Consider the following 25,219-nt stretch of genomic DNA (forward strand, 5'->3'; position numbering starts at 1 on the left):
CAAACCAGCAAGCGTCGTGAGTCGCCTTGTGCGTCGCCGAGGCCAAGAGCTGCCTCAGCGTATTCTCGTGGGCAGCAGCGAAACGGCTGCTGATCTGGGGTCGTGCGGCCTTGGCGGTGAGGTCCTTGCTGAGGGTGGCGACGTCGTAATGGTCGACGCCGTCGTGCACGACGCACAGCTCCGAGATCTTGCTGCCCTTGTAGCCGCGAGTTAAAGGTGTGTAGGTCGAAGACCACTTGGCGCCCTTTGCTGACAAGGAGACGGCATTGACCCTCTCCATCTCCGCGACGAGCACTACGCAAGCATCGTTCATGTAGTGAGCTCTGTCGCATCCCTTTTCGAACCCTTTGGGAAGCTTAGATGGGAGGATCCTCTCTTTCAATTTCTCCACCTCGCGGTCCAACAAAAAGCCCACTGCAGCACGACCCGCGGCTGTCTCGAGGAAGCGGCGCAGCTCCATCACCGTGATCCCCAATTGATCGGCGATTGCATGGAACCCGCAGTGGCCGTTACGCTCAGTGCGCATGTATTTGTATTTGACGACATGGCGCGCAAGGTAGCGTTCTGGCGACTCGTTCTCCTTGGACATTGCCTTGACGCAGTCGTCACCGACTTCGCTGCACCTTGGTCTGAATACATAGCTATCGGGCAGCGCTCAATCTGCGCGATGATGCGGAGGCAGTGTGAGTTGATGGCGTGCTCCGGACCGCAAGATTTCTCGAATCCCTCCGGGACTTCGTCGGGCAAGAAGCGCTGTCTAATCGCCGTCCACCGCTCGTCGCTGATGTCAGGGAAGCGAGCGCGGACATTTGTGTACTTCATGGCCCGGCTGAACTTGCCCCGAACCTCCATGGCGTCCATCTCGAGCGCCGCGCCAATGGCAGCACATGCGCCGTGCCCGTTGGTCGGCATCTCCTGCATTGTCCTGATGTGCCTTCGGCAGTAGGCCTCTGGCGACTCGGTGCTGCCATGGAGAGGGTAGATCTTTGTCTCCTCGTATGCGGCTGAAGAGATGCGTGGGCCGGGATTAGGATGAGTAGACGAGGGGCAAGCGGGCGGGGCGACGTCGGGACGATTCGCGGGCGACTGGGCTGCGTCGGCGGTAGCGGCGGCGACGGGCGACTGCGAGCGTTCGGCGCTGGGCGCGTTGGCGACAACCTCCTTAGCGACGGGATGTTTGACTTTGGCGTTTGCGCCGGGCTGGTGAGCGGCGCGCCTCGAAGAGCCGGCGGTGGCTATGGTGTTGAGCGGCGATTGGTCTTCAGGCAAAGATTTCCCCTCGTCCGTCGCCTCAGCCGGAAGGATGCGCGCCCCAGTCCTGATGCGGGACGACGAAGAATGGGGTAGGGAATACGGTGTGGTGGTGGTGGTGGTGGTGACGGTGGTGGCGGTGACGACTGCACTCGCATTGAGGACCTCTGGTAGTATGCGAGGGTCGGGGCACAAGGCCTTCGTAGGCGGCGAGGAAGAGGCCTGAGACGAGGACGTAGTATTTTGCGCGAGAAAGTCGGCATGGTGTCTTTTGATGCGGGTTCTGGGTTGCATCAAAAGGCAAGGTGTTGTTGTCGAGCTCCATCCACGTAAGCATTCGTGGCGTGTATCTTAGATAGCGAGCAGGGTCTGAACGTCAGCTTATCCTCTCGTCTGCTAGCTGAGGGATGACGTTCAGCACTCACTCTGATGGTGCCGTATCAGTGGAACAGGACCCTGGGCTGTGAGCGTCGATGAGCGACGCCGCATGAGCAGCCCACGCTGATGCCGTCGCATTCTTGCACTTCGCCTGAAGTCAGAGCCTTGGCTGCGTACTCTAGACAGGGTAGCGTTGAGCATGCCCTGCCGGATCGTGCGATGGGCACCTGCGAGAGGGGGGCGTACGAGCGAGGTTTAGCCACGTCTGCAAGGCACGAGGTAGAGTGGGACGGGGTAATTCACCTTGGCGAGTACTATATGGACAACATGGTGGAAAGTGTACTACGGGAGGTCCAAGTGCGGATACAACAGTGGTGCTTGCTGAAGAGGCCAAGCTTGAAGAGGCGCAGCGCCAGCCATGGCTACGAGGCCGCTCGATATGCCGAGAAATCATCCACCCATTGCCGCGAGGCGATGGAATGCGCAATGCGATGCGATGCGATGCGACGTTTGATGACCCGAAGACGAAGAGCTGCGTGCGGCTGAGGGAGGGGGCATACATTCAGCCTCGAGTATGTCAGCTGGAGAAGGAGCAGGGACCGTGCTTACTCACGCTTCGGGGCAGAGCTACTCCTACTGTGTAGCCCTTGACGCTGATATGGAGACTATCAACACCATCGTCTGCAAAGTACGAGCAGAGGAGGAAGACAACGGTCAGTCTCCTCGACCTGGGCAATCGGGACTCATCGAGACGATCAACTCACGGGTGGATCGCGCATGCTCGCCTCGCACGTGGTATCAGTACAAGCACAGTGGTTTTACAGCTGGATCAACGCTGCCAGAGCGATGCTGCCGGTGAGGAAAGCGGTTTGAGAGGTGGATGTCGAGGACTTGAGATGTGAATGCTCAGATTAGGGAGCGTGGACGTGGACGTGGGCGAGGGCGAGGCGTATTGCGTGTTGAGGCCAGCTCAACTCGAGATGATGGACAGGATGACGATGGCAGAGTGCTCGTGGGCGACCATGATGTGCTGTACAACAGTCGAGCGGTTGTGATGAGGTGGATGCAGGCAAGTGGATGAGGGAGAGTGCTGAGTCGATGAGGAGCGGATGGTCGAAAGTCAAGATGCAGATAGGCATGATTGCCTTCGTAACTCGTTACGGAATCCGCTCCTCCTGCCAGCTGCGCACCGGCCCGCTTGGTCCGAGGAGGAGCGAATCACCCAACGTCCAGCTTTGACGCCCTCCGCAATATTGCCCAGCTCAAGGTGATGCGCAGCAAGTCGTCTGGGCGGGCTGATCACCCAGCATCCAATCACTCGCTGCTCAGCCCCGCCGCACCTGATGATTCGCAGCAAGCCAGCCATCCGCTTTCGCTGAGTGCGTAGAAACTAATCACTCAACATCAATCACATGAATGCGCACCTCGAGCCGCTGCGCTCCGCACTTTCGTTCCTGGATGGGAGGTCGGCCGCCGACTCGCCGTCATGGCGGAGGGATCACGCCGGGCCGAACATTGTCGGGAGCCAGGCGACGCCGAATGGGGCGAAGATTGGGGCGCGAGGCGGACACGAGGTGGATAAGATGAGCTGGTAGCGAGCAACGTCCAGGTTGGGGCGCAAGAGGACCGAGGACAGAGAGCTAGGCAGGTTGCGTGCACGGACGTCTCTCGCGCTCGCCGGTCCAGGTGGTGACGATTACCACGTGGCGCGTCCGGGCTTATCCCCGGCAATGCCTCTATCCGCTCGACTGGACTTGGAGTCGCGCTTTCTTCTTGCGTTTCTCTCCACGCCATTATCATGGCCTCGACGTCGGGTGCTTCCTCATCTTCATCGCTACCCTCATGGCCTCCAGCCCTTACGCAACACCAGATTGCCTCCCTCTCCGCCCAGGCAACAGACTATGCCCTTTCGCACGGGATAGTCTATCGACCTCAGGGCTCGCCCCCCTCGTCAACACACGTGCACCATGCTCCCCTCTCCCTTTTCCCTTCGCCCTTCCCCCGTAGCGCCTTTACCGAGGCGATAAGACTCCAGCCCATCCTCAACGAGCTCTACGCCACCGTGGCTCTGGATGGCGCCTTCCTCGCCAAGGTGATCGGTGGCAACGTGGCCAAGGTAGACGACTTTACACGACGATTGTGGGGCATCTACGAGGAGGTGTACGAGGACGATAACGGGGCTGAGACTGGCGCGGTGAGTTGCGTGTGGCCGATAGGGGAGGACAATTGCGCCCGCTGCAGCCGAGGATGAGCCAACCTCATAGCATTAGAACCGCTACTCGGACGTCGCGCATACAGCGTGACAGGATGCCGACGAGACATCTGAATCAGTTTGAGGCGCAGTGTGCGGGGAATAGGGGCCAGAGTACACCTTCCACTTTGTCGCAGCGAAATGACGCTGATCCCTGTCTGTCCCCCTCGGCCGCCCAGCACTGGCACCTCGGCCTCTTCCGTAGCGACTACCTCCTTCACTCCGACTCCTCCTCCCCCTCCTCCCCGCCCTCAATCCGCCAAGTAGAGTTCAACACAATCTCCTCCTCCTTTGGTCCACTCTGCACAAAAGTGGGTGAAATGCATCGCTTCCTCCTCGACCAGACGAGCTACTACGACGCGGCGCCCGAGATCCTCAACGAGCCGTCCCTGCCCCGCAATACGGCGCTCACGGTGCTGGTCAACGGCTTGGCCGCAGCACACCGCGTGTATGCGCGAACCTGTAAGAATTGGACGCGCCACTCGTACGTAGCAGCGGGTTGTCAGGCAGGCAGGCATCACGGCGAGGACCAACTAATCGCTGACCTCCTGTACCCCTATTCTCATTCGCTGCCCGCGCAGGCTACGCATCCTCTTCATCGTGCAGGAGTCAGAGCGCAACGCCTTCGACCAACGCTGGATCGAGTACGAGCTACTCCGTGCGCACGGCATCAAATCTCTGCGCCGCACCTTCGACAACCTGGTCACGCAGCCCGACGCCATCTCCATCGGTAGCTGCCCGGCGTGGCACGACCCACGTCAGATCATCTACGTGCCCCTCGAGGGGCAGAACGTGAGAGACCACCGTTGCCCCGAGATCAGCGTCGTCTACTGGCGAGCGGGGTACACGCCGGACGACTACAAGAGCGAGAAGCACTGGCAGTTGCGTCAGGCTCTGGAGGATACGGCAGCCATCAAGTGCCCGAGCGTGCCGCTTCAGCTTGCGGGGGCCAAGAAGGTGCAGCAGGTGCTGAGCGAGCCGGGCATCGTCGAGGAGATGTTGCCGAAGCGTAGCAAGGAGGAGATCAAGGCATTGCGCGCTACGTGGTCGGATCTGTACCCTCTCGATGACTCGAAGCTGGGGACGGAGGGTTATCGATTGGCAATGGAGGAGAGCGAGCGTTTCGTTATGAAGCCGCAGAGGGAAGGTGGTGGGAATAACGTGTACCGCAGCGAGATTCCGCGCGCCCTGCGTAGGATGGAGGAGCGTGATGCGCGCGGCGGGGCAGGAAGGGATCTAGATAGCGTCAAGCAAGAGTCAGAGCCAGAAGGGCCGCCGTCATCGTCGTCATCGAGCAAGCGTCGTTCCTCGCGCAACACCGCCAAGACAACCACCACTGTCTCTGCTGCTGACTCGTCCACGCCGCGCGAACGGGAAGGGTACATCCTGATGGAGCTTATCTCCCCTCCCTCCGGGCTGGGCAACTACCTTATCCGCCCCCCTTCTGCTTCCTCCTCCTCCTCGTCCGTCGTCAAGGTCGAGGACTCTGCGGGCTCAGCGCAAACCATCCCCACCCCGCACTCGGAGAAGCTCACCGCAGCAGAATGTCGTCTCTCCCCGGATGTGGTGAGCGAGCTGGGCGTGTACGGGTGCGCCCTCTTCTCCCCGTATACCAAGGAATTTGTAGACGAGGTATTTAGCGACGTGACGCCCGAGGAAGAGGAGAGGGCAAAGAAGCGGACCTGCTGGTGGGAGAGCAGCGTAGATGATGCGAAGAATCATGGCGAGTACGATGGGGATGAGACGGAGGAGGAGAGGGCAAAGTCAGGAGGGTTGAGGGCGCCCTACCTCTTGAGGACGAAGGGGAGGGAAAGCGATGAGGGTGGGGTTGCCGTGGGGTTCAGTGTGGTGGACAGCGTTGTGTTGGTCGACTGAGACTATGTGGTGGGTGGTGCGCTGTACGCATCCTTCAGCAAATTCATCGTCATTGCCTTTCAGAGAGACCAGCGCCATGTAATCGAGGGCGAGGGCGCGGGCGAGGGCGACGTCGTAGACTGCCTGGCCCGCTTGGGCGAGCCACGTGGCGACGCCCGGCGTTGGACCGGCGGGCCGGCGGGCCTCACGAGACGTCCGTGCACGCACGAGCGGCGCTGCGCTTCTTGCCTTCGTTCCCTCCTCACCAACACGCACGACGCAATGCTCCGTTTGCCCCTCCCCCGGATGGCAGCTCGAGCATCGAGACTGGCCCCTCTGCATCGCCCGCCCCTCTGCCGCCGCCTGGCCACCACCACTTCTTCCTCCCCTCCACCGGCAAGCGACGCAGCCGGTCCTCTAGCGGGGATTCGCATCCTAGAAATGGGCCAACTGATCGCAGGCCCTTACTGCGGTCAACTCCTCGCCCATTTCGGCGCCGATGTCATCAAGCTCGAGCCTCCCGGTGTAGGTGACCCGCTGCGCGTGTGGCGCGAGCTGGACCCGGAGGACGGGGTGAGCCCGTGGTTCCGCAGTCTGGCCAGGAACAAGAGGAGTGTTACGTGTGATCTGAGGCAGGAGGAGGGGAGACGGATTGCAAGACGATTGGCCGAGGGGTGCGATGTTTTGATTGAGAAGTACGCATTGCGAGGCGAGGCGAGGCCGGCTTCGAAGGAATCGCAATCAGGCTGACTCTTCTGGGCCCCTCTCGCGCGCAGCTTCAAACCAGGCACTCTCGAACGATGGGGTCTCGGTCCCTCTGACCTGCATCCTGTCAACCCGTCGCTCATCTTCACTCGTATATCAGGGTACGGCCAGACGGGGCCCATGCGCGAGGAGCCCGGATTTGCGGCCGTATGCGAAGGGTTTGGAGGGGTGAGTGGGCGTGAGAATACGGAGGCCAGCCTGCTCTGGCAGCCAGCTTTTTGATCTAACAACCCCCCTCGCTCTCCTCGCAATGCTACTCCTTCGCCACCCCGCACGCGCAGTTCCGCTTCGTCAACGGCGCGGTCGACTCCTCTGGCCAGCTCAGTGGCGCTCCTATTCGCCCCAACATCTCGCTCGGAGACTCCCTCGCCGGGCTGCACGCCGCCTTTGGCACCGTGATGGCTTTGCTTGCGCGGGGCAAGGTCAAGCCAGGGGAGAAGAGCGGACAGACCGTCGATGTAGCCATCTATGAGGCCGTCTTGTCGATGATGGAGGGGTGGGTTCGCGACACGGTGCGAAGAGCAGTAGACCAGATTTGTTTGCTGACATACCCGCACACGCGCACGCGCAGCTTGATCCCAGCGTATTCGAGGACAGGCGCCATTCGCGGTCCATCCGGAGCTGTACGTGTAGCGCTGCCCTTTGCGCTCCCCTCTCATTTATCACTCACCCCTTCTCGCCCACCGCACAGGGAGTCACGGGCATCGTCCCCACCTCAGCCTTCCCAACCTCGGAGCCCTCTCAGCACGTTATAATCGGCGGAAACGGGGACAGCATCTACGCACGCCTGATGACGGCCATCGGTCGGCAAGATCTCGTCGGGGAACGCTACGCGAACAATTCGGCTCGCGTCGCCCACCAGGCCGAGATCGAAGGCGCAATCAGCGAGTGGACCTCACGCTACACAGTCGACGAAGTCCTCGCTACCATGCGCGAGGCCCGTGTCCCCGCAGGCAGGATAAACGATGTAGCCCACCTGGTTGCGGACCCTCATGTCCAAGCGCGAGGGATGGTGGAGCGTGTCCCCTTCTATAGCGAGCGACTAGGCAAGGGGTGGGAGATCGATATGCCTGGCGTTTCGCCCGTCTTGGAGCGAGGGGGTCAGGGGACGCGTTGGGCTGGAAAGGATCTGGGAGAGGATAATGAGGCGATGTTGGGCGGGGAGTTGGGGGTGAGTCAAGAGGAGATGCAGGCGCTTAGGGAGAAGGGAGTCATCTAGGGCGGCGTGCATGGCGGCGTGCATGGCGGCGTGCAGGGCGGCGTACCGGGGTATCATTGTGCGCGCGGCGTCGTAATGCTAGTCGTCGTCGTCGCCGCCGCCGTCGTCGCGCTCCTCCTCGTCCTCATCATCACCTCGCCGGCGGCGGCGCGAGATGTACGACCACCTCGGCCCTCACAGGCTTATGATCGCTCAGCAGCACTGCCCCCTCGCAGTCATACGCGTTCAAGCTCCAATCACGGCTGCCGTGCACGAGCACGCGATCCGTCCACGAGGGGACGCGCTGTTTCTCCGACGTGTCGTAGTGCGAGGTGCCTACGTCGAATTTGTACTGGCGGGGCGGTAGTGGTAGTGCGACGAGAAGAGTCAGAATGAACTCAATGCCCTACGAAAATTACGTGCTTCACGGGCGCGCGCGCTCTCACCGTAGGAGGGAATGCTAGCTCGCCCACCTCTCTCCAGCCATGCCAGCTCTGCAAGGCCAACAGCCGCGTCTCGTCCGTCTCCACCAGAGAGATGCCCTTTGCCGCTGACCCCGCCTCGTTCTCGCTCAAGTGCGCTCGTAGCTCGTCGTACCCCTGCAGCATCTGCATCCCGACTTTGCCCCGGCGGAGGAGGCGTTGTACCTGGTACGAGGAGAGGGAGAGGGGCAAGCGAGAGTTGAGGTCCCCGAATAGGAGGGTGTAGCTGTGCGTGAGGGCAGGCGAGAGGGATGTCAGGACGAGACTGCGCGGCTGAGAGGCGGAGACCACGCGCGACTCACTCGTGATCTCGCAGACCGAGCTTGATAGTCGGGACCGACTCGCCACCCTCGCTGCTGCTGCTGCTGCTGCTGCTGCTGCTACTGTTCGAGCTCGACTCGCCCTCCCCCGCGCGCACCGCTTCGTGCACCGCCTCGCGCACCGGCATCTCGAAGCGCAATCGCCTCTCCAGCTCGGCCCAATCCCACACGCGTCGCTCCATAGCGATCCTCCCCGCTCCAGCAGAAAGGTGTGCGGTAACAAAGCAGAGGGTCGCCTGCGCCTGCGCTTGTGCCTGCGCCTGTGCCTGTCCCGCCTCTTGGCCGCGCGCACGCACCCTCATTCTCGCCGCCACCCCTCCCTTGTTCGCCATGAAGCCGCCTAATCCTACGCCTACGGACGCAAGAGCTACCTCGTCCACGACGAGTCGTCGCTCCGAGCTGACGGGGACGCGCTCGTACACAAGAAGGAGGATGGTCACGTGTTGCTTGACGGCTCGGAGCTCCCATCTACCCTCCTGTTCCTCCTCACCCTCCCCCTCGCCCCGCGCAAGGTGTCGATTTACGGCGCTGATCCACGCAGCCTGTCGCGCTGGGTCGAACCAGATGTAGGCGGAGGAGGACGTGTCCACTTCCTGGAGGCCGATGGCGAGGAGATCGCTTTGCTGGAGGGAGGGGCGGGTGAGGAAGGTGAGGGGGAGGTCGAGAGGGGAGGAGGGAGGGAGAGCCCCGCCTACATTGTAGGTTATTACTGTTAGGCGGAGTGAGGAGGAAGGGGGTGGTGCAGCAGGAAGAGGAGCGCTCGATGAGGTGGTGGTGGTGGTGGTGGCGACTGTGCACGTACGTGGGCTCTTTGTCAGCTCTACGTCAGAAATCACACCTCTCACTCATCGCAGGCTGCTCGCCGCTCGCCGCACTCACACCGACTGTAGATTGGTCTCTTGCCCCTCTCCCTCGCCTCGCCCAGCACCCGCTTCACACCGGCAAAGACCTCCCCGCTACCGGCGTATCGCTTCAGCCACGCCCACCTGGTGAGTAGCAGCAACGTCTCGTCATCTCCCGCCTTATGCCGCGACCCGCTCGCGCCCAGCGCATCGAGGAGTAAGCGCAGGTCCTGCAACAGTAGCACATTCGGGGACGACCCCTCAATGCGCGATGCGCCCGCAGAGACGCTGATCTGCGTAGGCGAGTCGCTCTTGACGTCGAGGAGATGCGAGATGAGCGGAAGTGCCGCGACTGTGCAATCTCGCGCTGTGTCGTAGAGCAACAAGGCACTCGCCTCGACATCGTTGCTGATCGTCGAGACGAGGACCAGCAAGGAGTCGATGTGCAGGTCTTGCTCGCCGTCCCTATCCTCTCTCAGCTCGCACACGCCCGACGCAAACGGCACGACGATCTTGATGTGGTCGCGCGGACCTAGCAGGTCGAGGAGAGTGGCTGGAGGGGCAGGGATGGCGTCCATCTCGCAATAGGAGGTGGTTGGGGCGGGTTGGATTGAAGAGGCGAGCGAGTGTTGGACGCCGAGCCCCGTCCGTGCCTGCCTGCCTGTGCCTGGTCCGCCCGCCCGCCTCCACTCCTCGCGGGAGAGCCACGCGAGCGAGTCCGCCCCGCCCGTCCATCTCGACGACAAGTCGAGTCTCTGGCCGCGCTCCTCGCTCACTCGGTTAGTCATCAGCCACCAATCGACAGACACAACACCACCACATCCTCATCCACGACTCGCGACTAGCCATGGCCGGTCGCGCAATCGTCAGGGGCTCCGTGGGATTTGCAGGGATCATTGGCTTTGGCTGGGTGATCATGAAGGGTGAGACTGGCACGATGCCAGGTTGCACGGGGCTACATGCTGACCCTCGTTGCACTCTCGCGCAGCCTCAACACCTACGGAGCAGCAATTCTACGACGTGAGCGCGGCGAGCGGCGAGTACTGATGAGTATCAAGACTGACATCCTGTCATCTCTTTCTGCGCCGCCGCAGCGCCTCTCTCCCGAACTCAAGAAGCAGGTAGACGCACAGAGACAGGCAGCAAGCCGAAAGGCCGCATACGCTCAGCAGCTCGAGGTGAGGGGCGACGCGAGCGATGCCCCATGTGACGTCTTGTGAGATGCTGACGTTCATTTCCTGCTGCGCGTCCGCACAGCTCGCAAAGCAGTCGGAATCAGCAGAAGCGCCACAATGGGCTGCTCAGGCGGCGCAAAAGGGAAGGGACAGTACGCCTCCTCCCAAGCAATGAGAGGCGGAGAAGCGATACGAACGCCAGAGTGGGCAAGGTGTAGAGATAGCGGCGGGGGACAAATACCAATCAGTGTAGCATCACAACAACGCAAAAGCACCTCTCGTCGCCCCGTCGAAGCAGACGTCTCCGCGCTTTGATGACTGACCCTCTCCCGAGTTGAAGAAGGCGGAGGACCCCTCGTTTGCATCGCCTACTCGCCCCCAGCAAAGGCAAGAATCAGCGTTAGTCCTGTTGAATGTAGGTCATCGTAAGGAGTCACGCATGCACCCCTGTATAGAAAGAGGCCTCCAACTACGCCGTTTGCAGCCAACTACGCCGTTTGCAGAGCAGAAAGCGACGACCCGTTGGCGCTTTTATGCGCCCTTTACTGAATAGAAGGAGGCAAAGGGGCGCGAGAAGAGCTGTCCTAGGTCGATGGAGGGAGAGAAGCTTTCCATGACCAGAGAGCGTGAAAGGGGCTTCCCTGACTAGTAAGCGCGAGAGAAGCTTTCCTGACCAGAGAGCATCGATGGGTTTTCAGACCAGAAGGACTAAGGGGCAAGGCCTTTCCTAACCAGCAAGCGAGAAGAACGAAGGAGCTTCCCTAAGCAGCGAGCAAGCCCTGTCCTCCAGCCAGAAGAGACCAGAAAATTGCCATGTCGCCATCTCAACGCTCACTTTCCCCTACGTAGAAGGCGCTAACCAACATCGAGAGCCAGGCAGAAGCGAAATGCAGCGCATCTTCTCTGAGCAGAATACCGGACGGTGCTGTGCAGACAGATGCGAGGAGCACTCTCCTGACCAGACCGAAAGCATAGTAGACCTCCTCATGAGGGCCGGGTAGATGAGAGCTTAGCCCTCTTCCGAAGCCAGACGCAGAGGAGAGCGCCAAAGTCTCCCCTCCGCCCAATCGACAGATGAGGGATGTGGTGCGGCGGCCTTGCTCCCATTCGAGCCGTGCCAGAATAGCGATTGCAACGCCCGTCTACTCGCCGATGCGCACACAGCTACGATTGTCCGCATTCGTGCTCCCGTGAGCAGAAGAAGAGAGAAACAGGATCGCACTTTTCCTGAGTCCTGGACTAAGAGCGAAGCTGGTCGAGGGCAACGACTTTCCCGAGTCGAAAGCGGCGAGAAAATAGGCGCGCTATGAGTGAACAGCAAGGCGCACTTTCCAGGGTAGGAGGCGCTACAGCAACCAGCGAGAAGCGAATCAGATGGCGTTGCTTTCACTTTGCGAGTCGCTCACGCGCCGAGATGGGGAGGAAGCAGAGCGCCTTTCCCCTGACTAAAAGGGGCGCACGCAATTCTAATTCCCTCGAGGAGCTAGCGAGAAGGCACCATGGTCATGTCGCTGAACAAGGGGATGCGCTCGCACCGAGAGAGGCCGAACAAGTAGCGACCCACTTTCCCGAGTCGAGTCGAGTCGAATCGAATGCCATCAGTCCAGCTCCTCGCTCCGTGGCGATCGAAGGCGGCTGCCCTCCACGCGGCAAAGTCGAAGTCAAAGAAGACGAGCTCGGCGAGAGAAGCACCGCCTAGCTCATGCCCGTCTCGTCTCGTCTCGCCTCATGCCGTCTCTGCCTCTTGAGCTCTCGACTTCTCCGCTCACGACTTGCGTCTCACGTCCCACGACTCGGCGTCTCGAACCTGAACCGCAACGATGCGTCTTGCTCCGATCGAAAAGCGTACTCTACACGAGTAGATGAAGGAGGTCTTGGCTTGGTATCAAATCGTGCGTGCACGGTGCACGGTCTTGCGGCGACTTTTCCCTTCTTTGCCAGGCCTGCCTTGCCGGTCTCGACCCTCGTCCCGCTGCGCGCTTGCTGTGAGCGAACGAACGCTCGTGGTGTGTGTGTATGTGAGACGATTATCATGCTGCTTCGCGGATGTTCGCTCGAAATAGACGATACGACACGGCACGACACGATGCGTTCTGCCTTCGTTCGGCGCAGCGCTGCGCCCACGCCCGCGTGCGTCTCGCTCGAGGGAAGGGTCGTACCCTATTAGGCGCTTTACGCTCAAATCGGGCGGGCGCACTTGCCTCCTTGCGAGGGCGTACTTGCTCCTCGGCAAGTCGGGTGCGAGCACAGCACAGCATTAAAGTCCCGACGACGGGCGGGGCGAGGTGAGGCGAGGCGAGGCGAGGATAGGATGGAAGGCGTGGACGGGAAGGCGTGGACGTGGGACATTACAGAAACGTTCCAAGGAGGCGAGAGAGAAGGACGCACGGGCTACCGATATTGCCACCGAGATTGGGATCGAGTTTCCACGCCCCTCGTCTCGTCTGGTCTCGTCTGGCCTCGTCTGGTCTCGTCTTGACGTCGAAAGGGCTAGACGTTGCGTTTGCGATGTTCTCACCCACGCTCAGCCTTGGCAACAAAAGACCCGCCTGTCTCTGCGCCACCCCTCTGCGCCGCTGCCGGGGGCCCTGCGTTCGAATGACACGCAGGTGCGACGGGACCCCTGCCACCACTGCACCACATGACATATCGGGTCGAGCGAGACCCGTTCGAGGGGCCGTGGTTACATTGCGACGGGACGAATGCGCTCACTTTTTGCTTCCATCGCCTGTGGCGAGGACGTCGAGTCGAGAAGCAGCGGCTTACCCTCGAAGCGGCTTACCCTCGAAGCGGCTTGCCCTCGAAGCGGCTTGCCCTCGAAGCGGCTTACCATCTCTTTTCGCTTCTTCTCCTCTCCCTCACCATTCCATCCCATCCCAATCCCATCGCCTCGCTCGCCGCCCGCCCTCGCCCTCCAACGTCATCCTCTCTCGCCCTCTCGGTGCTTGGCTCTTGCCGATCAGGCACCGCTTCTGCCGCCCGCCTGCCCCGCTCGCAGCGCCCGCCTGTCATTTGTTTGTGTGGCCGCCGCCGCCGCCGCCGTCGCGCTTGGCCCGTCCGTCCCTCTTTCGCCGCCCCGTGGTGAGCCTGGGCCCTTTTTTGACTTTCCTCTTTTTTTTTGGTTGGTTGTTTTCTCTGCCCTTTTCCAGACTCAGCGTGTGAAGCCCATCGCGCACCGCACCGCCTCGCCCGCGCCGCACCGCTCGCTGCCTGCCTGCCTGCCTGCGTGCTTGTCAACCAACACAGCGGAGCAGAACGACGACGCAAGACGCGAGCAAGCAAGCAAGCAAGCACGGACGGAGAGACCAATCGACCGACCGACCGACCGAAGGGCCTGCCTGCTGCGCGGACGGCCGCTCGCTCTCGTCAAGTGAAGGTGAGTTGCAGGCGGCGCAGGGCGCAGATTGGACTTTGGGCCGATTTCCATTCCATCCAATCAGCGCTCCCCTTGTCATCGCATCGCCCTCGCCATCCATCGTGCAGCGAAGGGGGTGCGACTACCCAGAGTCTTTGGGACGACGAACACGACGAGCTGGCTCGACGACCTCGATACGAACGGACGACGCCCGCGACTTGTACGCTTACGCCCACGCACAAGCCCACGCCCACGACTCGCGCTCGCCACACGATCCACCCACGCATCTCCCGTTCGGGCCTCGGGGCAGCGAAGACGCTTCACGCTCGACGCTCTACGCCTCACACGTCGTCACGCCTCCGTCGATCCGAGCTTTCTCTACGCTCAGATCTCGATTCGAAAGCGGTAGGCGGACGTGAGAACGGCCCGGCCTAGGACCAGCTGTTCGCAGCCCAGTTCGCGAGCCTACGTCGTGGACGTGGACGACGACGGCGACGTTTCTGCTTGCTACCAACCTCGTCGACGCATCTCTGTTCCTCCTCATCCTCACGCTTCGCCGATCCGTCACACGTGGTCACTTTTCCTGACGCAACGTTCTGCTCCTCGCCCTCTGCGACGTCATCATCAGCATCGCCACCTTGGCCCACAAGTGAGTAGCAGGTAATGTCCGGCGGCGGATGAGGCTTTCGAGTGCGGACGGGGGGGAAGGGCTCGGCGGACGGGGGAAAGGGCGGTCCAATGGCTCGGCATAGGGCGGCCATCTCTCGCCCTCGTGCCACTTGCAAGCCGCTATCCCGCCGCCCGCCCTCATTGCCGTCGCCGTCGCCTCCGTCGTCACCCTCGTTGACCGACCGGCCAGATTGGCAGTGAATGTGGAAGCGACGCCGACGCCGAAGGGGCGTGGGGCTGTCGTTTGCGCTTGCTCTTGCGCTGCTGCTGGAGAATCCATCAACTGACGTCGACTTTCCTTCGCTTCCACTCCACTCCACTCGACTCGACTTCCTCTCCTCGCCGCACGCAGCTCTCGTAGCTCCGGCTGTCAGAGGGCATGTCCACATCGACGGCGCTGCAGCAGGACCACCATCATTCGAGACTATACAGCAATCACCACCCACCACGTCCACGACACTTTGCGATTCCGTCCCTCCACGCCGCATCGCCACGCATGCAGCACCCGCCGCCCGCCGTCGAGGCAGAGGGCAGGCCGCGTGGTAGCAGCAGCAGCAGTAGCAGCAACAGTAGTCGTAGCAGTAGCAGCGCCGCGAGGTCGCCCTCCATGTCAAGGCCAGCCAGTCGCGCCAGTCGAATGCAGTCCCCGCCATTGAAGAGGGCCACGCGCGAGGAGAGCGCCGAGGAGCGTGGTGCTTCTCACAAGGTGCCAAAGATGGAGGGCGAAGCAGATGTTACCACTGGCGCAGGCGCCGGTCCTACGTCGTCACCTCCGTCTCAGCCACATCGCGAGCAGCGTAACTACACTTGGCAGCCGCCCTCGAGCGCAGCTACGGGCAGCTTGATGAGCATCACCACCATCAGCTCGCCCGTCAGGAGTGGCGGAGGCGGCGGCTCATCGACGGCGCAGGAACGTACCCACTTCTCACCTCTGCCATCCCGCAGTCGCTTGCCCGGCATCGCGAGCCTGTCTGCTCGCCCTACATCCCCACCGCCTCAAGTAGCCCGCGTCAACGCCCCTCGCAGCTTCGTGGCAGCAAATCCAGGCCCCTCCTCGAACGTCGCCATGCTCGCCACTCGGAGCGCATTTCCTTCTTCTTCCTCGTCTCCACGCTCCACCTCCGCACTCCCTCCCATCACAACAGCAGCAGCAGCGACAGCGGCGGGCCCCTCTACCTCGGCAGCGCAGTACGGGTCAGGCAGTCTTCCCACACCGCTACAACCAGCGGGAAGCGCCTCCCCCTCGCTCACGGCACAGCAACTCTCTGGCTGCCCGCCGATCCACCCAGCCCTCACCGGCCTGCCCGGCTCGGGCTCTGGTCCAGGCAATAAGCAGCAGCCTTCCTTTGTCGCCAAGCTCTACTCCATGCTCGAGGACGAAGCCACAGGGGAGATGATCACCTGGGGTCCACAGGGAGACGTCTTCTCCGTAGCCAACCCTGCCGAGTTCTCCCGCGTCGTCCTGCCCGTCTGGTTCAAGCATGCAAATTGGCAAAGCTTCGTCCGCCAGCTCAACATGTACGGCTTCCACAAGGTGAACCACACCTTCTCTGGCGCGCCCAATGAGGAGGTACAAATCTGGGAGTTCAAGCATCCGTCCTTTCGCAGGGGAGAGGTGGCCCTCTTGGCCGAGATTAAGCGCAAGTCGTCGCGACACAAGCGCACAGGCAGTACGAGCCAGAGCTTCAGTGGATCACTGCACGGCGTAGACTTTGATGGGAGGATGCGATCGCGCAGCTCGACGCCCGTCGACCCTTACGAGGCGGCAGGAGCCCTCCCGCCAGGCTACATGGGCGGCGAGGACCCGCGCTACGCAGCACGACCTGACTTTGGAGCGGGCGAGGCGTTCCCCGGCCAGCACCCCGCGGCCCACGCTCGCGTGCGCAGCTTGACTGACGCGGCCATGCGCGGCGAGCGGGCCATGGTGCAGCAGCAGCAGCAGCAGCAGCAGCAGCAGCGGGCACCGATGAGCAATCCGGCGGCGGCAGCATGGGGTGCGCCCCTCCCCTCTGGCCACGCTAAGGCGGCCAGTATTGCCATCGGCCCGCCCCCCTCCCACCCATCCTACGCAGGCGGCGCTGAGTCCGGTCCATCCCATGTCAACGTCAACGTCGAGCAAGGAGACCCCACGGGCGCGGGTGCGAGTGCGGGCGCATCCTCCGTACCGGACCGCATCGACGCCATCATCCGACACAGCGACTACCTCGAGAAGCAAGTGCGCGCTCTATCGGACAACGTCCGTCTCCTCACCGAAGAGCTCCACGCCGTATCCCGCGAAGAGGCAACGGGGAAAGCCCACTTGCTACGCCTCGTGCATCGATTGGCGGGAGTCGTAGCCCTCAGCCCGAATGCAAATGCGAGCGCGGCGGGCGCATCGTCGGGGGGTCAGGAGGCGGCGCAGCGTCGTCAGATGTTGGACGTGTACCAGAGCGAGATCACTAGCTTGGCACATTACCTCGGCATCGATACTGGATTCATCAACGTCACTGCAGGCAGTGGCGGCGGTGCCACTGCGCCCGGATCTATGTCCTCTCCGCCTCCCCTCCCGGCCACGGCTGCGGCTGCGGCTGCGAGCGCTGGGGGTTCGCGGTCATCCAACCTGCCTCCCCCACCGCCTCCGCGCGCGCCGGCTCCTCATCATCGCGCTGGTGCTGGAGGATCCTTTTCCTTTCCACGACGTTGAGCCGAGCGGCGCGGCGCCAAGCTCTACGTCTTCTCTCCCGTCTCCTCGTCCCTGCCTCCGTCCTCGTATCTGCGCTTGTGCTCTGTCATCTGTCTCTCGCCTCTCACTCACTCATCACGCCTCACGCCTTTCACTCATCACGCGATCCTGTAGCCACCACAATATGCTGTAATTGACAACCCGCGATAGCAGCGCGAAAATGCGATGCGACGATTTGAGGCTCTATTCTCGCACCGTGCGCACCGTGCTACCAGTCCACGCCAAGCAGCGCGCTCCCACCTGGAGCCCGCTCGATCTCGCTCAATCGCCTCGCCATCCAATCGTCACTCCCGTTGCTCCCGCTCGCAGCAGACTCTGCCGCCGCAAAGCGATGCTGCGGCGCTCGCCGTGGTTCAACGTCGGGCACACGAGGGCGTAGACGCTGGATCGGCGCGACGGCAGTCGGGACCGGAGCCGTGGCCGTGTTGGCGGCCGAGACGCTACGTTGTCGACGCACGCTCACCCGACGGGGCAGGCTGGTTAGAGCTGCCCCTTCGTCCTGCGAGAGGACTGCCCCGATCGACGCGCTGCGTTGGTGTCGCGGCGAGGCGGGAGGAGCTGCGGCCGGCTGGCCCTCCGCGCCGCCGCCGAGGAAACGTCGGATCCCCAACGACCCGTTGCCCGCACTCGTCGGCCTCTCGCCACACGTCGTTGTAGATGCGCCTGTTGACCCTCGCGATCTCCCTCCACGCTCCAGCGTCTGTACAGTTGTCCAGTCTACGCTGGACTGCCCTCGTATCGCTGCACCCGCCATGCTGTCCGTCGAGAGGGCCCGCTTCATGGAAACGGGCGAGTGCGGTGTGCTCATCATCTCTACGGCCTCGATATCCTCTACCTTCCTTCGTGAGGGGCTACGCGGGTGCAGCAAAGAAGCAAACCTCGCCGTCATCGGCGAAGCGGCAGGGCTGTGCGTCCCCTTCTCGACGTCGACATCGTCATCGTATGACCACCTCGCCTCGCCCTCCTCGCTGATGCCGGGCACGCCGCATACGCCCGGATATCTGGCCCGCAACTCGGAGGCGACGCTTCGCTCAAACTGTTCCGCCTGCCTGCCCCGGATCAGCATCATCTGCGCCTTGCTGAAAAGCGAGTAAGGGACGTAGACGAAGGGTACGTTCGGGCTGACCTGGTCCGTGGGGATTGCTTGACTCGCATCGATCAACGGGTGTGCACCATCGCCGCGTTGCAGGTCCGCCCTCTCATCGGGTAACACCGCCTGCACGACGATCATCTGCGCCGGGTCCGTACTACCGTCGAGACTCGAGGGCACCTCGAGGATATCCGCCGAGAGACGCGCCGTAGACTTGAGTTGAGGGTAGAAACGCATGCTGTTCTCGAGCGCCTCAAGCGCAACGCCCAACGCTCGCTGGAACGAGGCCATCGTGTCGAGCGAGTCGCTCTCCGCCGCGAGGTTGCGCTCCTCGTCCTCCTCATCGTCGTCGCGAGCGCCGCGCAAGGCCTCGCGAGAAGAGCGAACGGCAGAGAGGGATTTCAGGCGCTCGCTCGCCTTGTTGGCTTCGCGGTGGCACGTCTCCGTGGCGTCCTCGAGGGTCATGCGATCCAGCAGCTTGACCCAGTAACGGATCTGCGGCGTTATTCCCTCGACTTTCGGAAGGCGGTACGCCGGGATCTGGTGGCGGGCAAACCCGTACACCAGGCTGTGCGGGCGTGGAGCAGGCAAGGTGGGTCAGCGTCCATCTCCACACCTCTACGATCGCGCCGCGCCGCGCCGCGCCTACTCACGCTTCGAGCCCGCCGTACTGCGTCGTCGATGCTCGCACGCCGAACAGCCCCACGTAAACAGCCGGACCTGGCTGCACCACCGGCCTGGTCCCTCTCCGCGCGTACATCTTGAGTCGCCCCAGCCATGCCTCCATGTCCTTCTTCTGCACCGCGTAATGGTTTGCAAGGTGGCTCCCCAAGAAGCGCACATCCGTCATGCGATACCCGCGCTGCAGGTAGCGCTCCTCCGACTCGCGCGACGTCGCATCATCTGACATGCGTCGCACAAGGAAGAGCATGGCCCCCTCGTTCTCTTTTTCACCCTCGGCAAAGATGGACGGCGGTCGACGATACACGCCCGATTCGGAAGCGTCCTCGCTGCTCGTCGTCTGGCTGCCATGCAGCGAGATGCCCGCCTCGCGCGCAGCCTGCTCTGCGGCCCTGCGCGTGCCCGTAGGCATCACCTGGTCGTAGAGGACGCCAATCCGCTGAAAAGGCACGTCGAGTTGCACGGCCAATTGCCCCGCCGCGTCGATGAAGCGGTCGCGAAAGTCGGCCAGGGCTTGTGGACTTCCCGGTGCGCCCGGACCCCCATCCAAGCTGCGGCGTCGCTCCACGAGGCGGCTCCAGAAGGTAGAAGCGTTCCCCGATCTCTCAGGCTTGACGGCGTGCTCCAGCGCGAAGAGACGCATCGAGATGGCCTTGAGGAAGTCACTGACCATATCCCAGTCCCAGCTGACGGCGTACATCCATTGGAAAGTGCTCTGTCTGCGGTCCAGCGCCGTGAGGACCTCGCTGTGCCGCATAGGCGTCTCGATGACTACCATGGGAAGCGTGCCGTCCTCTTTCACCAGTAGCTGGCCCTGCTTGTTGAACGTCGCCGAGCAAATGACGACTTTGCGCGCATTCTGGCGGGAGCGCTTGGCGACGAGGGTGTCGACGAGGGTGATGGCGAGGGAGAGGAGCAGGAAGAAGGCGCACATCACGGACGCGGCTACGAGGACTTGCGACTCGTTGCTGTGTCCGAGGGCTGCGACCTCGTTGACCAGATCAGCGCGAACGCGGTACCTGCGGCGGGCGGAGGGGCAGCGTGAGGTGAGTGCGGCCCTCTTCTTCTGCGTGTCATCGCTCGCACGCACTTGGTGCCTGCCATGCCCGTGTAATGCATCGACGAGACGGCTACGGCGAGGGCAAAGGCGCACAAGGCCCGCTTCCACCATCCATCGTCCCAGTGCGCCTTGAAGCGGAAGAAGAGCGTCAAGGCCACCGTTGCGGCGGCCATTGCGAGAAGGATCGAGACGACCAAGACGGCTGGCTGGTACTCGACATGGAAGTTGCGCGTCCGGAACGATGCGCCTGACGCGGAGAGGGGAAGAGAAGGATGGGTCAGCTCGCCCAGCACACTCACGCGTGTCGCGGGCCGGCTCAGCTCACTGTAGTGCATGAAACCAATCGTAGCCCCCGTCGCTACGCCCGAGACGATGGCCCTCCAATATCGAAACGTCGTAAAGTCCAGGAGGAAGAAGGCGATGCATAGCGCCAGCAGCGGAACGATCAAGCTCAACGCCGTAAAGGCTGCACTGAACCCCACATGCCAATCCACATCTGGCGTGGGCTTCAATGTCATGCTGAACATGCCGATGCCGTGCATTCCCCAGATGCCTACGGCCGACTGCGCCATTGCTGCGAGGAAGAGGAGGGCGATATTGCGCGCCCCTTTGGAGGAGGTGCGCTTACCCAGAAGCAACAGGGCGGACCATGCTCCCAAGAAGGCGACGACTATAGATGCTACGACGACGCCCGCGGAGAAGTGTTGCGGGACTGGCGTGTGGATGTAGTGCTCCGCGAGGGCAGTCATGTCTGCGTGCGAGGAGGAGCAGGTCAGCATTATCACAAGGAGGACGGGCGTGCACGCCACACACTTACTTCTCTGCCCGTCAGCCGGCATGGCGGCAGGATCCATGGTGGGCGACGCGGCGGTGGTATCGAGGTGAGGAGAGAAAGAGTGGTGAAGAAGAAGAAGAAGGAGTCGCCGCTCGCTACGCTACAATATCAAAGCGACATCGCCCCTCTCGTATCGATCAAATGAATGAATCAACGAACGAAGTGTGGGCGTGCGCAACTCTTGGCCCTGAACCCCCTTCCCGCGATTGCGAGATGCGATTGAACAAAGACGAGGCACACTAAAAGCGAACAAGCGTGGGATCTCGCTCGCACGTACGTACGCCCACCTGCTTGCTTGCTTGCTTGCTTGCCTACCTTGCCTGCCTTGCTTCCTGGCCTCGCTCACTTGCTGCTGCAGCAAGGCGAAGACGGGCCGGCTCACTCCTGCCTGCGTGATGCGTGAGAGCTATTAAGTTTGTGAGAAGCAAACGGCTGTCGCTGCCGCTGCTCCTGCTGCCGCTGCCGTGATTTGCGTGGGTGCTGGCTGTGTGCGGGAAGCTGATGCTGCTGCGTGCAGGCGGGCGGGCAGGCAGGCAGGGGGGAAGGGGCTCGGAGCAAGGAGTGAATGGGGGGGGCCACGGGACCTGAGTGGGTGGTGGTAACGAAGAGGAAGAAACGATTCGGGGGTCACACGAGGTCTTCGCGCCTCCCCTTTGGTTGCTTCAGGAACCCGAAGCCCAACTTCACTTGGCCGTCTCCCGTCTCCTTCTCCGCCGCCACCCACCGACCGCCCGACCAAATATTGCTCCGAAGAACGAGTGTCGTCGTTGATGGTAAAACGCGGTCCGCGAACGGCTCGCTCCCTTTTGCCGCCTCTTTCTATCTGAGGTCTGGTCTGGACCCCGCTCGCTGGCTCACTGATCCGCTCGTAGACGACGTACCGAATGCAATGCATCGAGCAAGAGCAGGTCAATGAGGCAACGCCGCAAGCAGGGCCGCAAGGAGCCATCCCTCCCTTCCTTGCCCTGCCCTGGCCTGGCCTGTCTGTCGTGCCCTGCCTGCCCTTTTGTTTCGGGGTTCCAAACTTTAAATGTGGCGTGGGGACTGGATATGAGGCACGGAGCTACACGCGGTACACGGAGAGGAGAGGAGATGCTGGGTCGGTCATTACGTTGGGCAACGCTTCGGTACGTTGATACGCAGCCCGAAAGACGGTGCGCGAGGCGAGAGGAAGCCGGTGCGGTGCGGTGCTTTTGGTCAAGGTTGGGGGCAAGGGTTCGATGTGCGCGGGGTTGAGAGAGATAGCGTGGGCTTAGCGTGTGTGCGCGAGGGCGCGGGAGTGGACCTCTCTCCTCAAGGTCAGGCGAAGAGCAACCGCGTGGCAGGGTGTGCGGGGATCTAGATGATGACATACGCAGAACAAGACGTCTAGGTGTGCATGAGAAGAACAAGAAGCACACACACGTCTAGCCACGCATGGGAGGAAGTGGCCTCACCTCCTGTACCTCGCTCGCAGTCCCCTGCAACGCCTCGCCCGCAGCCCTCGCCGTGCCTGGCAACAGGGCATGCTCCCTCATCTGATCCTCGGCCGTCACGTCGTGCGCGTGAGCCGCTCCGCCTCCGTTCATCGCCCGCTCCTCCCCATCCCCATCGTCATCGCCCATCCTAGCCGCCGCCGCCGCCTCCTCTCGCTCCTCCGCCTCAGCCTCAGCCTCAGCTTCAGCAATCGCCCCGGCTCCACTCTCCATGCTAGCCGCAAAATCGGCATGACGCTGTCTCTCAGTCAAGGCCTGGGAGAGCGGGATGGACTGCGGGACTACATCCATGAGGAACTCGAGGTGCGGCGTACTCTTGATGGCGCGGGATACGTCCCGGTACACGACGGCTTTGCGCTTGTCTAGGCGTGCTTGTGTGTAGGCGGATTCGACGAGGTGGTGAATGTAGATTTCCTGCCAGGCGACGCGCGAGAAGAAAGAAGGGATAACGTCAGCTACTGCCATTTCGAAGCACGAAGACTGCTTGCGGCTCGCGCGCACGCACACATGCCTTGCCGATGGCGAAGGTGGCCTCTTTCCCACAGGCGTCCACATCCGGGTCGCTGAGGATGATCTTCTTGACTCTGGCAGTAGGAAGTTGTGAAGTACCCGGCTTGCGTGATGCTCGCAGTGCTGCAGCGATGGTGTGAGGTCCTCCTTTGCGTGGAAGGGTCTTTGGACCTTTCTGCTTGCCCATTGTGAGGTTGGCGGCATTGGGGTTGGAAGGACCAGCTTCGGCTTCCACGCGCGCCTCTTCGTCCTCATCTCCGTCGCCTTCGCCCTCCTCGCCCGCACTATCCTCGCCAATGTCCTCGACATCATCGTCATCCGCTGCGGCTGCTTCTGTCTCCTCGTCCTGAGCTCCTCGCCCCGCTTCTTCCTCCTCTGCTTCGGCGCCGACTTCGGGCTGTATCGCCTCGCCTGCTGGTGGAGTGGAGCCAGGAGCGTCCAGCTCGTTGCCGCCTATGTTTCCCGTGAGGGCTGAAGAGGGGATGGAGGCCATGCTGGTCGCGGACGAGAAGGCAATGACTGAGTTGTGGTGGAGACGAGGATGAATGCAATCCGCTGCGTGTCTCTCTCTCTCTCCGCGCCCGCCGCGTGTCTCTCTGTCCGCGTGTCGAGACGCGCTCGTCCAATCAAGACAAAGTGCAAGCAGCAACACGCACTCTCCCTTTACTCGACATGGATCAACGCAGAGAGGCTGCTGCGCCTCGTTCTTCGAGCGCCACGGGAGCAGTGGGGCATCGTCCCTCCGACGAGGGATTCGAAAGTGCGTTGCCTCCCCCTTCTTCTACTAGGCTGCTCGCATTCATGCTGACCCCTCCATCGTCTTCCTCACTCGCTAGTCCTCGACGATCTATCCCGCCTACTCCAGACGGGACTCACACGCTCAGAGCTCAAGGCCTGCATCAATCTCCTCCAGCAAGGGCAGAGCGCTGATGGTCTGGCGGTGAGTATCGCGGCGTACGAGTGGAGAGGTGCGCGTAGGCGGGGGGGGGGGGGGAAAGAGGCTGATGCTAATCTCCACTCTTTTTCCCCCCACACCCGCAGAAGGTCGTCCAGGACTTGAGGGCAGAGGCTGAAAAGTGAGGGTGTGAGGGCATGGCTACACAATCGCCTCCTCCCACCTCATCACAGCCAGCATCAAGTCAAGAAGCGGACGCAGCATACATTGTCCTTCGACGGGCGGTACGGGCCTTGGGCTTCGACTTGACTTCCCTGGGCTCAGCCATAGTCACCTGCGCTTTCTCGCACAGCGACAGTCTTTGCAGTATCGCACAGCAGTCCGCGTCCGTCGAAGAGGAGAGACGCAAGGCATTGATTGAGCCTGTGGAAGGCTGGAAGGGGAAGAGCGTGGACGGGAACGGGGAAGGCGCTGCAATGCCGCGCACACTTCTCGAAATGATATCCCGGTCGATTGAGATTGCGATGAGCGGTACTTCTTCTGGCTCATGTACATGATCAGGCCTGACATTGCCGGCTCCCATTCTCTTCTCGCCATCTATGCACACGCTCTCAGTGATGATCTCCGTGATCCTGCTCGTATCGCAGACCGCTGCGTGAATGCGAAGGTGGCGGGGAGGCAAAAGAATGTCAGATGGCTATTCGATTGCAGCTTTTCTGTTCTTCATCGGTGGCACGCACCACCACGGGCAAGCCTTGGGCCCTGCCTTGTCCAGGTTGATGAATACGCGCGGGTGGCCCAAAGCTCCTTTGCCTGCGAGCGATACCGTCCAATCATCAGCGTCAGCACATCGAATCGCGCCGGGCTACTATGCTTCGGACCCCGCACTCACCACCATCACACATGGCCTTCCTCCCCTGTACTAGCCTGATGGGCTCCTTGGCAATCATCGCCATAGCACTCAGCGGCATAGGCTGCATCTCGGCGTTCATCTGCTCGAACCTCGGCCCCTTCCACGCCTCATCGCGAGGCTGCTGCGTCTTGCTCCATGTAGCGGGATAGTTGGGGGACTGCTCGGCCGGGTAGCCTGGGACGGTATGAGGGTAGGCAACCTTGGACGTGTCCTTGCTTGTGGTGTCGGGGGTGGTCTGGGTATCGCGAAGAGTGGGGACTTGGGCTGGTCGTTGGAAGAAGCCTGCTAGAGGGGTGGGAGTGCTGCTGAATGTGCGCAGGGCGAGGCGGGAAGATGAAGCGGGGGCTGATGACAGCAGAGAGCGCGACGCTGTTGTTGTGGCGAGGAGCATTGTGGGCGTTTGTGGTGTGATGGGAAGCTGATGATCAATAGGCAGCCGTATCCTCGCCGCCCATTCGACGTTGGCCGCGCATCCGCCCGACTGGCCGAAGGGGGGGG

General features: G+C 62.0%; 13 protein-coding genes across 13 annotated transcripts; 6 read left to right on the forward strand and 7 right to left on the reverse strand.

The window, feature by feature from the left end:
• Positions 1–459: 459 nt before the first annotated feature.
• BDZ90DRAFT_262330 (hypothetical protein) lies at positions 460–1,545 on the reverse strand (the record flags this gene model as incomplete). The annotated part of the gene is made up of 1 exon (XM_025508468.1): positions 460–1,545. One exon carries the CDS (start codon positions 1,543–1,545, stop codon positions 460–462), a length of 1,086 nt encoding a protein of 361 aa, XP_025359881.1.
• Positions 1,546–3,419: 1,874 nt separating this feature from the next.
• Positions 3,420–5,808, forward strand: BDZ90DRAFT_234116 (glutathione synthase). The gene is made up of 3 exons (XM_025506901.1): positions 3,420–3,823; positions 4,060–4,364; positions 4,462–5,808. Exons 1-3 carry the CDS (start codon positions 3,428–3,430, stop codon positions 5,753–5,755), a joined length of 1,995 nt encoding a protein of 664 aa, XP_025359882.1. The 5' UTR covers positions 3,420–3,427; the 3' UTR covers positions 5,756–5,808.
• A 232-nt stretch (positions 5,809–6,040) lies between these two features.
• BDZ90DRAFT_223397 (CoA-transferase family III) lies at positions 6,041–7,718 on the forward strand (the record flags this gene model as incomplete). The annotated part of the gene is made up of 5 exons (XM_025504575.1): positions 6,041–6,429; positions 6,511–6,667; positions 6,781–6,995; positions 7,071–7,122; positions 7,191–7,718. The coding sequence occupies 5 exons, from the start codon at positions 6,041–6,043 to the stop codon at positions 7,716–7,718; spliced, it is 1,341 nt and encodes a 446-aa protein (XP_025359883.1).
• Positions 7,719–7,848: 130 nt separating this feature from the next.
• On the reverse strand, positions 7,849–9,919 carry BDZ90DRAFT_281502 (DNase I-like protein; the record flags this gene model as incomplete). Its single annotated transcript, XM_025509366.1, has 4 exons — positions 7,849–8,049; positions 8,144–8,405; positions 8,482–9,289; positions 9,379–9,919. 4 exons carry the CDS (start codon positions 9,917–9,919, stop codon positions 7,849–7,851), a joined length of 1,812 nt encoding a protein of 603 aa, XP_025359884.1.
• Positions 9,920–10,218: 299 nt separating this feature from the next.
• On the forward strand, positions 10,219–11,096 carry BDZ90DRAFT_255525 (hypothetical protein). Its single transcript, XM_025507856.1, has 4 exons — positions 10,219–10,264; positions 10,330–10,361; positions 10,436–10,519; positions 10,599–11,096. Exons 1-4 carry the CDS (start codon positions 10,258–10,260, stop codon positions 10,689–10,691), a joined length of 216 nt encoding a protein of 71 aa, XP_025359885.1. The 5' UTR covers positions 10,219–10,257; the 3' UTR covers positions 10,692–11,096.
• Positions 11,097–11,933: 837 nt separating this feature from the next.
• BDZ90DRAFT_234122 (hypothetical protein) lies at positions 11,934–12,853 on the forward strand. The gene has a single exon (XM_025506902.1). It carries the CDS (start codon positions 12,219–12,221, stop codon positions 12,681–12,683), a length of 465 nt encoding a protein of 154 aa, XP_025359886.1. The 5' UTR covers positions 11,934–12,218; the 3' UTR covers positions 12,684–12,853.
• Positions 12,854–14,302: 1,449 nt separating this feature from the next.
• BDZ90DRAFT_275875 (hypothetical protein) lies at positions 14,303–15,149 on the reverse strand (the record flags this gene model as incomplete). Its single annotated transcript, XM_025508906.1, has 2 exons — positions 14,303–14,937; positions 14,987–15,149. The coding sequence occupies 2 exons, from the start codon at positions 15,147–15,149 to the stop codon at positions 14,303–14,305; spliced, it is 798 nt and encodes a 265-aa protein (XP_025359887.1).
• A 733-nt stretch (positions 15,150–15,882) lies between these two features.
• BDZ90DRAFT_205402 (DNA-binding domain of heat shock transcription factor) lies at positions 15,883–16,185 on the forward strand (the record flags this gene model as incomplete). Its single annotated transcript, XM_025503934.1, has 1 exon — positions 15,883–16,185. A coding segment is annotated over one exon (303 nt), but the record flags the coding sequence as incomplete, so codon positions are not given.
• Positions 16,186–17,470: 1,285 nt separating this feature from the next.
• BDZ90DRAFT_262336 (hypothetical protein) lies at positions 17,471–20,947 on the reverse strand (the record flags this gene model as incomplete). The annotated part of the gene is made up of 5 exons (XM_025508469.1): positions 17,471–18,920; positions 19,006–20,052; positions 20,124–20,340; positions 20,419–20,844; positions 20,911–20,947. The coding sequence occupies 5 exons, from the start codon at positions 20,945–20,947 to the stop codon at positions 17,471–17,473; spliced, it is 3,177 nt and encodes a 1,058-aa protein (XP_025359889.1).
• A 195-nt stretch (positions 20,948–21,142) lies between these two features.
• On the reverse strand, positions 21,143–22,184 carry BDZ90DRAFT_71811 (hypothetical protein). Its single transcript, XM_025509804.1, has one exon. It carries the CDS (start codon positions 21,875–21,877, stop codon positions 21,338–21,340), a length of 540 nt encoding a protein of 179 aa, XP_025359890.1. The 5' UTR covers positions 21,878–22,184; the 3' UTR covers positions 21,143–21,337.
• A 453-nt stretch (positions 22,185–22,637) lies between these two features.
• On the reverse strand, positions 22,638–23,034 carry BDZ90DRAFT_213497 (histone-fold-containing protein; the record flags this gene model as incomplete). The annotated part of the gene is made up of 2 exons (XM_025504170.1): positions 22,638–22,817; positions 22,909–23,034. Coding segments are annotated over 2 exons (306 nt in total), but the record flags the coding sequence as incomplete, so codon positions are not given.
• A 551-nt stretch (positions 23,035–23,585) lies between these two features.
• BDZ90DRAFT_262338 (hypothetical protein) lies at positions 23,586–23,993 on the forward strand (the record flags this gene model as incomplete). The annotated part of the gene is made up of 3 exons (XM_025508470.1): positions 23,586–23,673; positions 23,750–23,853; positions 23,955–23,993. 3 exons carry the CDS (start codon positions 23,586–23,588, stop codon positions 23,991–23,993), a joined length of 231 nt encoding a protein of 76 aa, XP_025359892.1.
• A 209-nt stretch (positions 23,994–24,202) lies between these two features.
• On the reverse strand, positions 24,203–25,120 carry BDZ90DRAFT_234128 (hypothetical protein). The gene is made up of 3 exons (XM_025506903.1): positions 24,701–25,120; positions 24,549–24,621; positions 24,203–24,459 (listed from the first exon to the last, which is right to left on the reverse strand). The coding sequence occupies exons 1-3, from the start codon at positions 25,110–25,112 to the stop codon at positions 24,420–24,422; spliced, it is 525 nt and encodes a 174-aa protein (XP_025359893.1). The 5' UTR covers positions 25,113–25,120; the 3' UTR covers positions 24,203–24,419.
• Between the last annotated feature and the right edge of the window lie 99 nt (positions 25,121–25,219).

Source organism: Jaminaea rosea (assembly GCF_003144245.1).
Source record: "Jaminaea rosea strain MCA 5214 unplaced genomic scaffold BDZ90scaffold_15, whole genome shotgun sequence".
Taxonomy (NCBI): domain Eukaryota; kingdom Fungi; phylum Basidiomycota; class Exobasidiomycetes; order Microstromatales; genus Jaminaea; species Jaminaea rosea.

Coding starts and splice junctions, on each gene's coding strand:
- BDZ90DRAFT_234116 (XM_025506901.1), top strand. CDS start 3,428: ATGGCCTCGACGTCGGGTGCTTCCTCATCTTCATCGCTACCCTCATGG. Junction 3,824..4,059: donor ACGGGGCTGAGACTGGCGCG/GTGAGTTGCGTG, acceptor TCGGCCGCCCAG/CACTGGCACCTCGGCCTCTT. Junction 4,365..4,461: donor AAGAATTGGACGCGCCACTC/GTACGTAGCAGC, acceptor CTGCCCGCGCAG/GCTACGCATCCTCTTCATCG.
- BDZ90DRAFT_255525 (XM_025507856.1), top strand. Junction 10,362..10,435: donor CGGAGCAGCAATTCTACGAC/GTGAGCGCGGCG, acceptor GCGCCGCCGCAG/CGCCTCTCTCCCGAACTCAA. Junction 10,520..10,598: donor CATACGCTCAGCAGCTCGAG/GTGAGGGGCGAC, acceptor GCGTCCGCACAG/CTCGCAAAGCAGTCGGAATC.
- BDZ90DRAFT_234122 (XM_025506902.1), top strand. CDS start 12,219: ATGCCCGTCTCGTCTCGTCTCGCCTCATGCCGTCTCTGCCTCTTGAGC.
- BDZ90DRAFT_71811 (XM_025509804.1), bottom strand. CDS start 21,877: ATGGCTCCTTGCGGCCCTGCTTGCGGCGTTGCCTCATTGACCTGCTCT.
- BDZ90DRAFT_234128 (XM_025506903.1), bottom strand. CDS start 25,112: ATGCTCCTCGCCACAACAACAGCGTCGCGCTCTCTGCTGTCATCAGCC. Junction 24,622..24,700: donor GAAGGCCATGTGTGATGGTG/GTGAGTGCGGGG, acceptor TATCGCTCGCAG/GCAAAGGAGCTTTGGGCCAC. Junction 24,460..24,548: donor CCCAAGGCTTGCCCGTGGTG/GTGCGTGCCACC, acceptor GCATTCACGCAG/CGGTCTGCGATACGAGCAGG.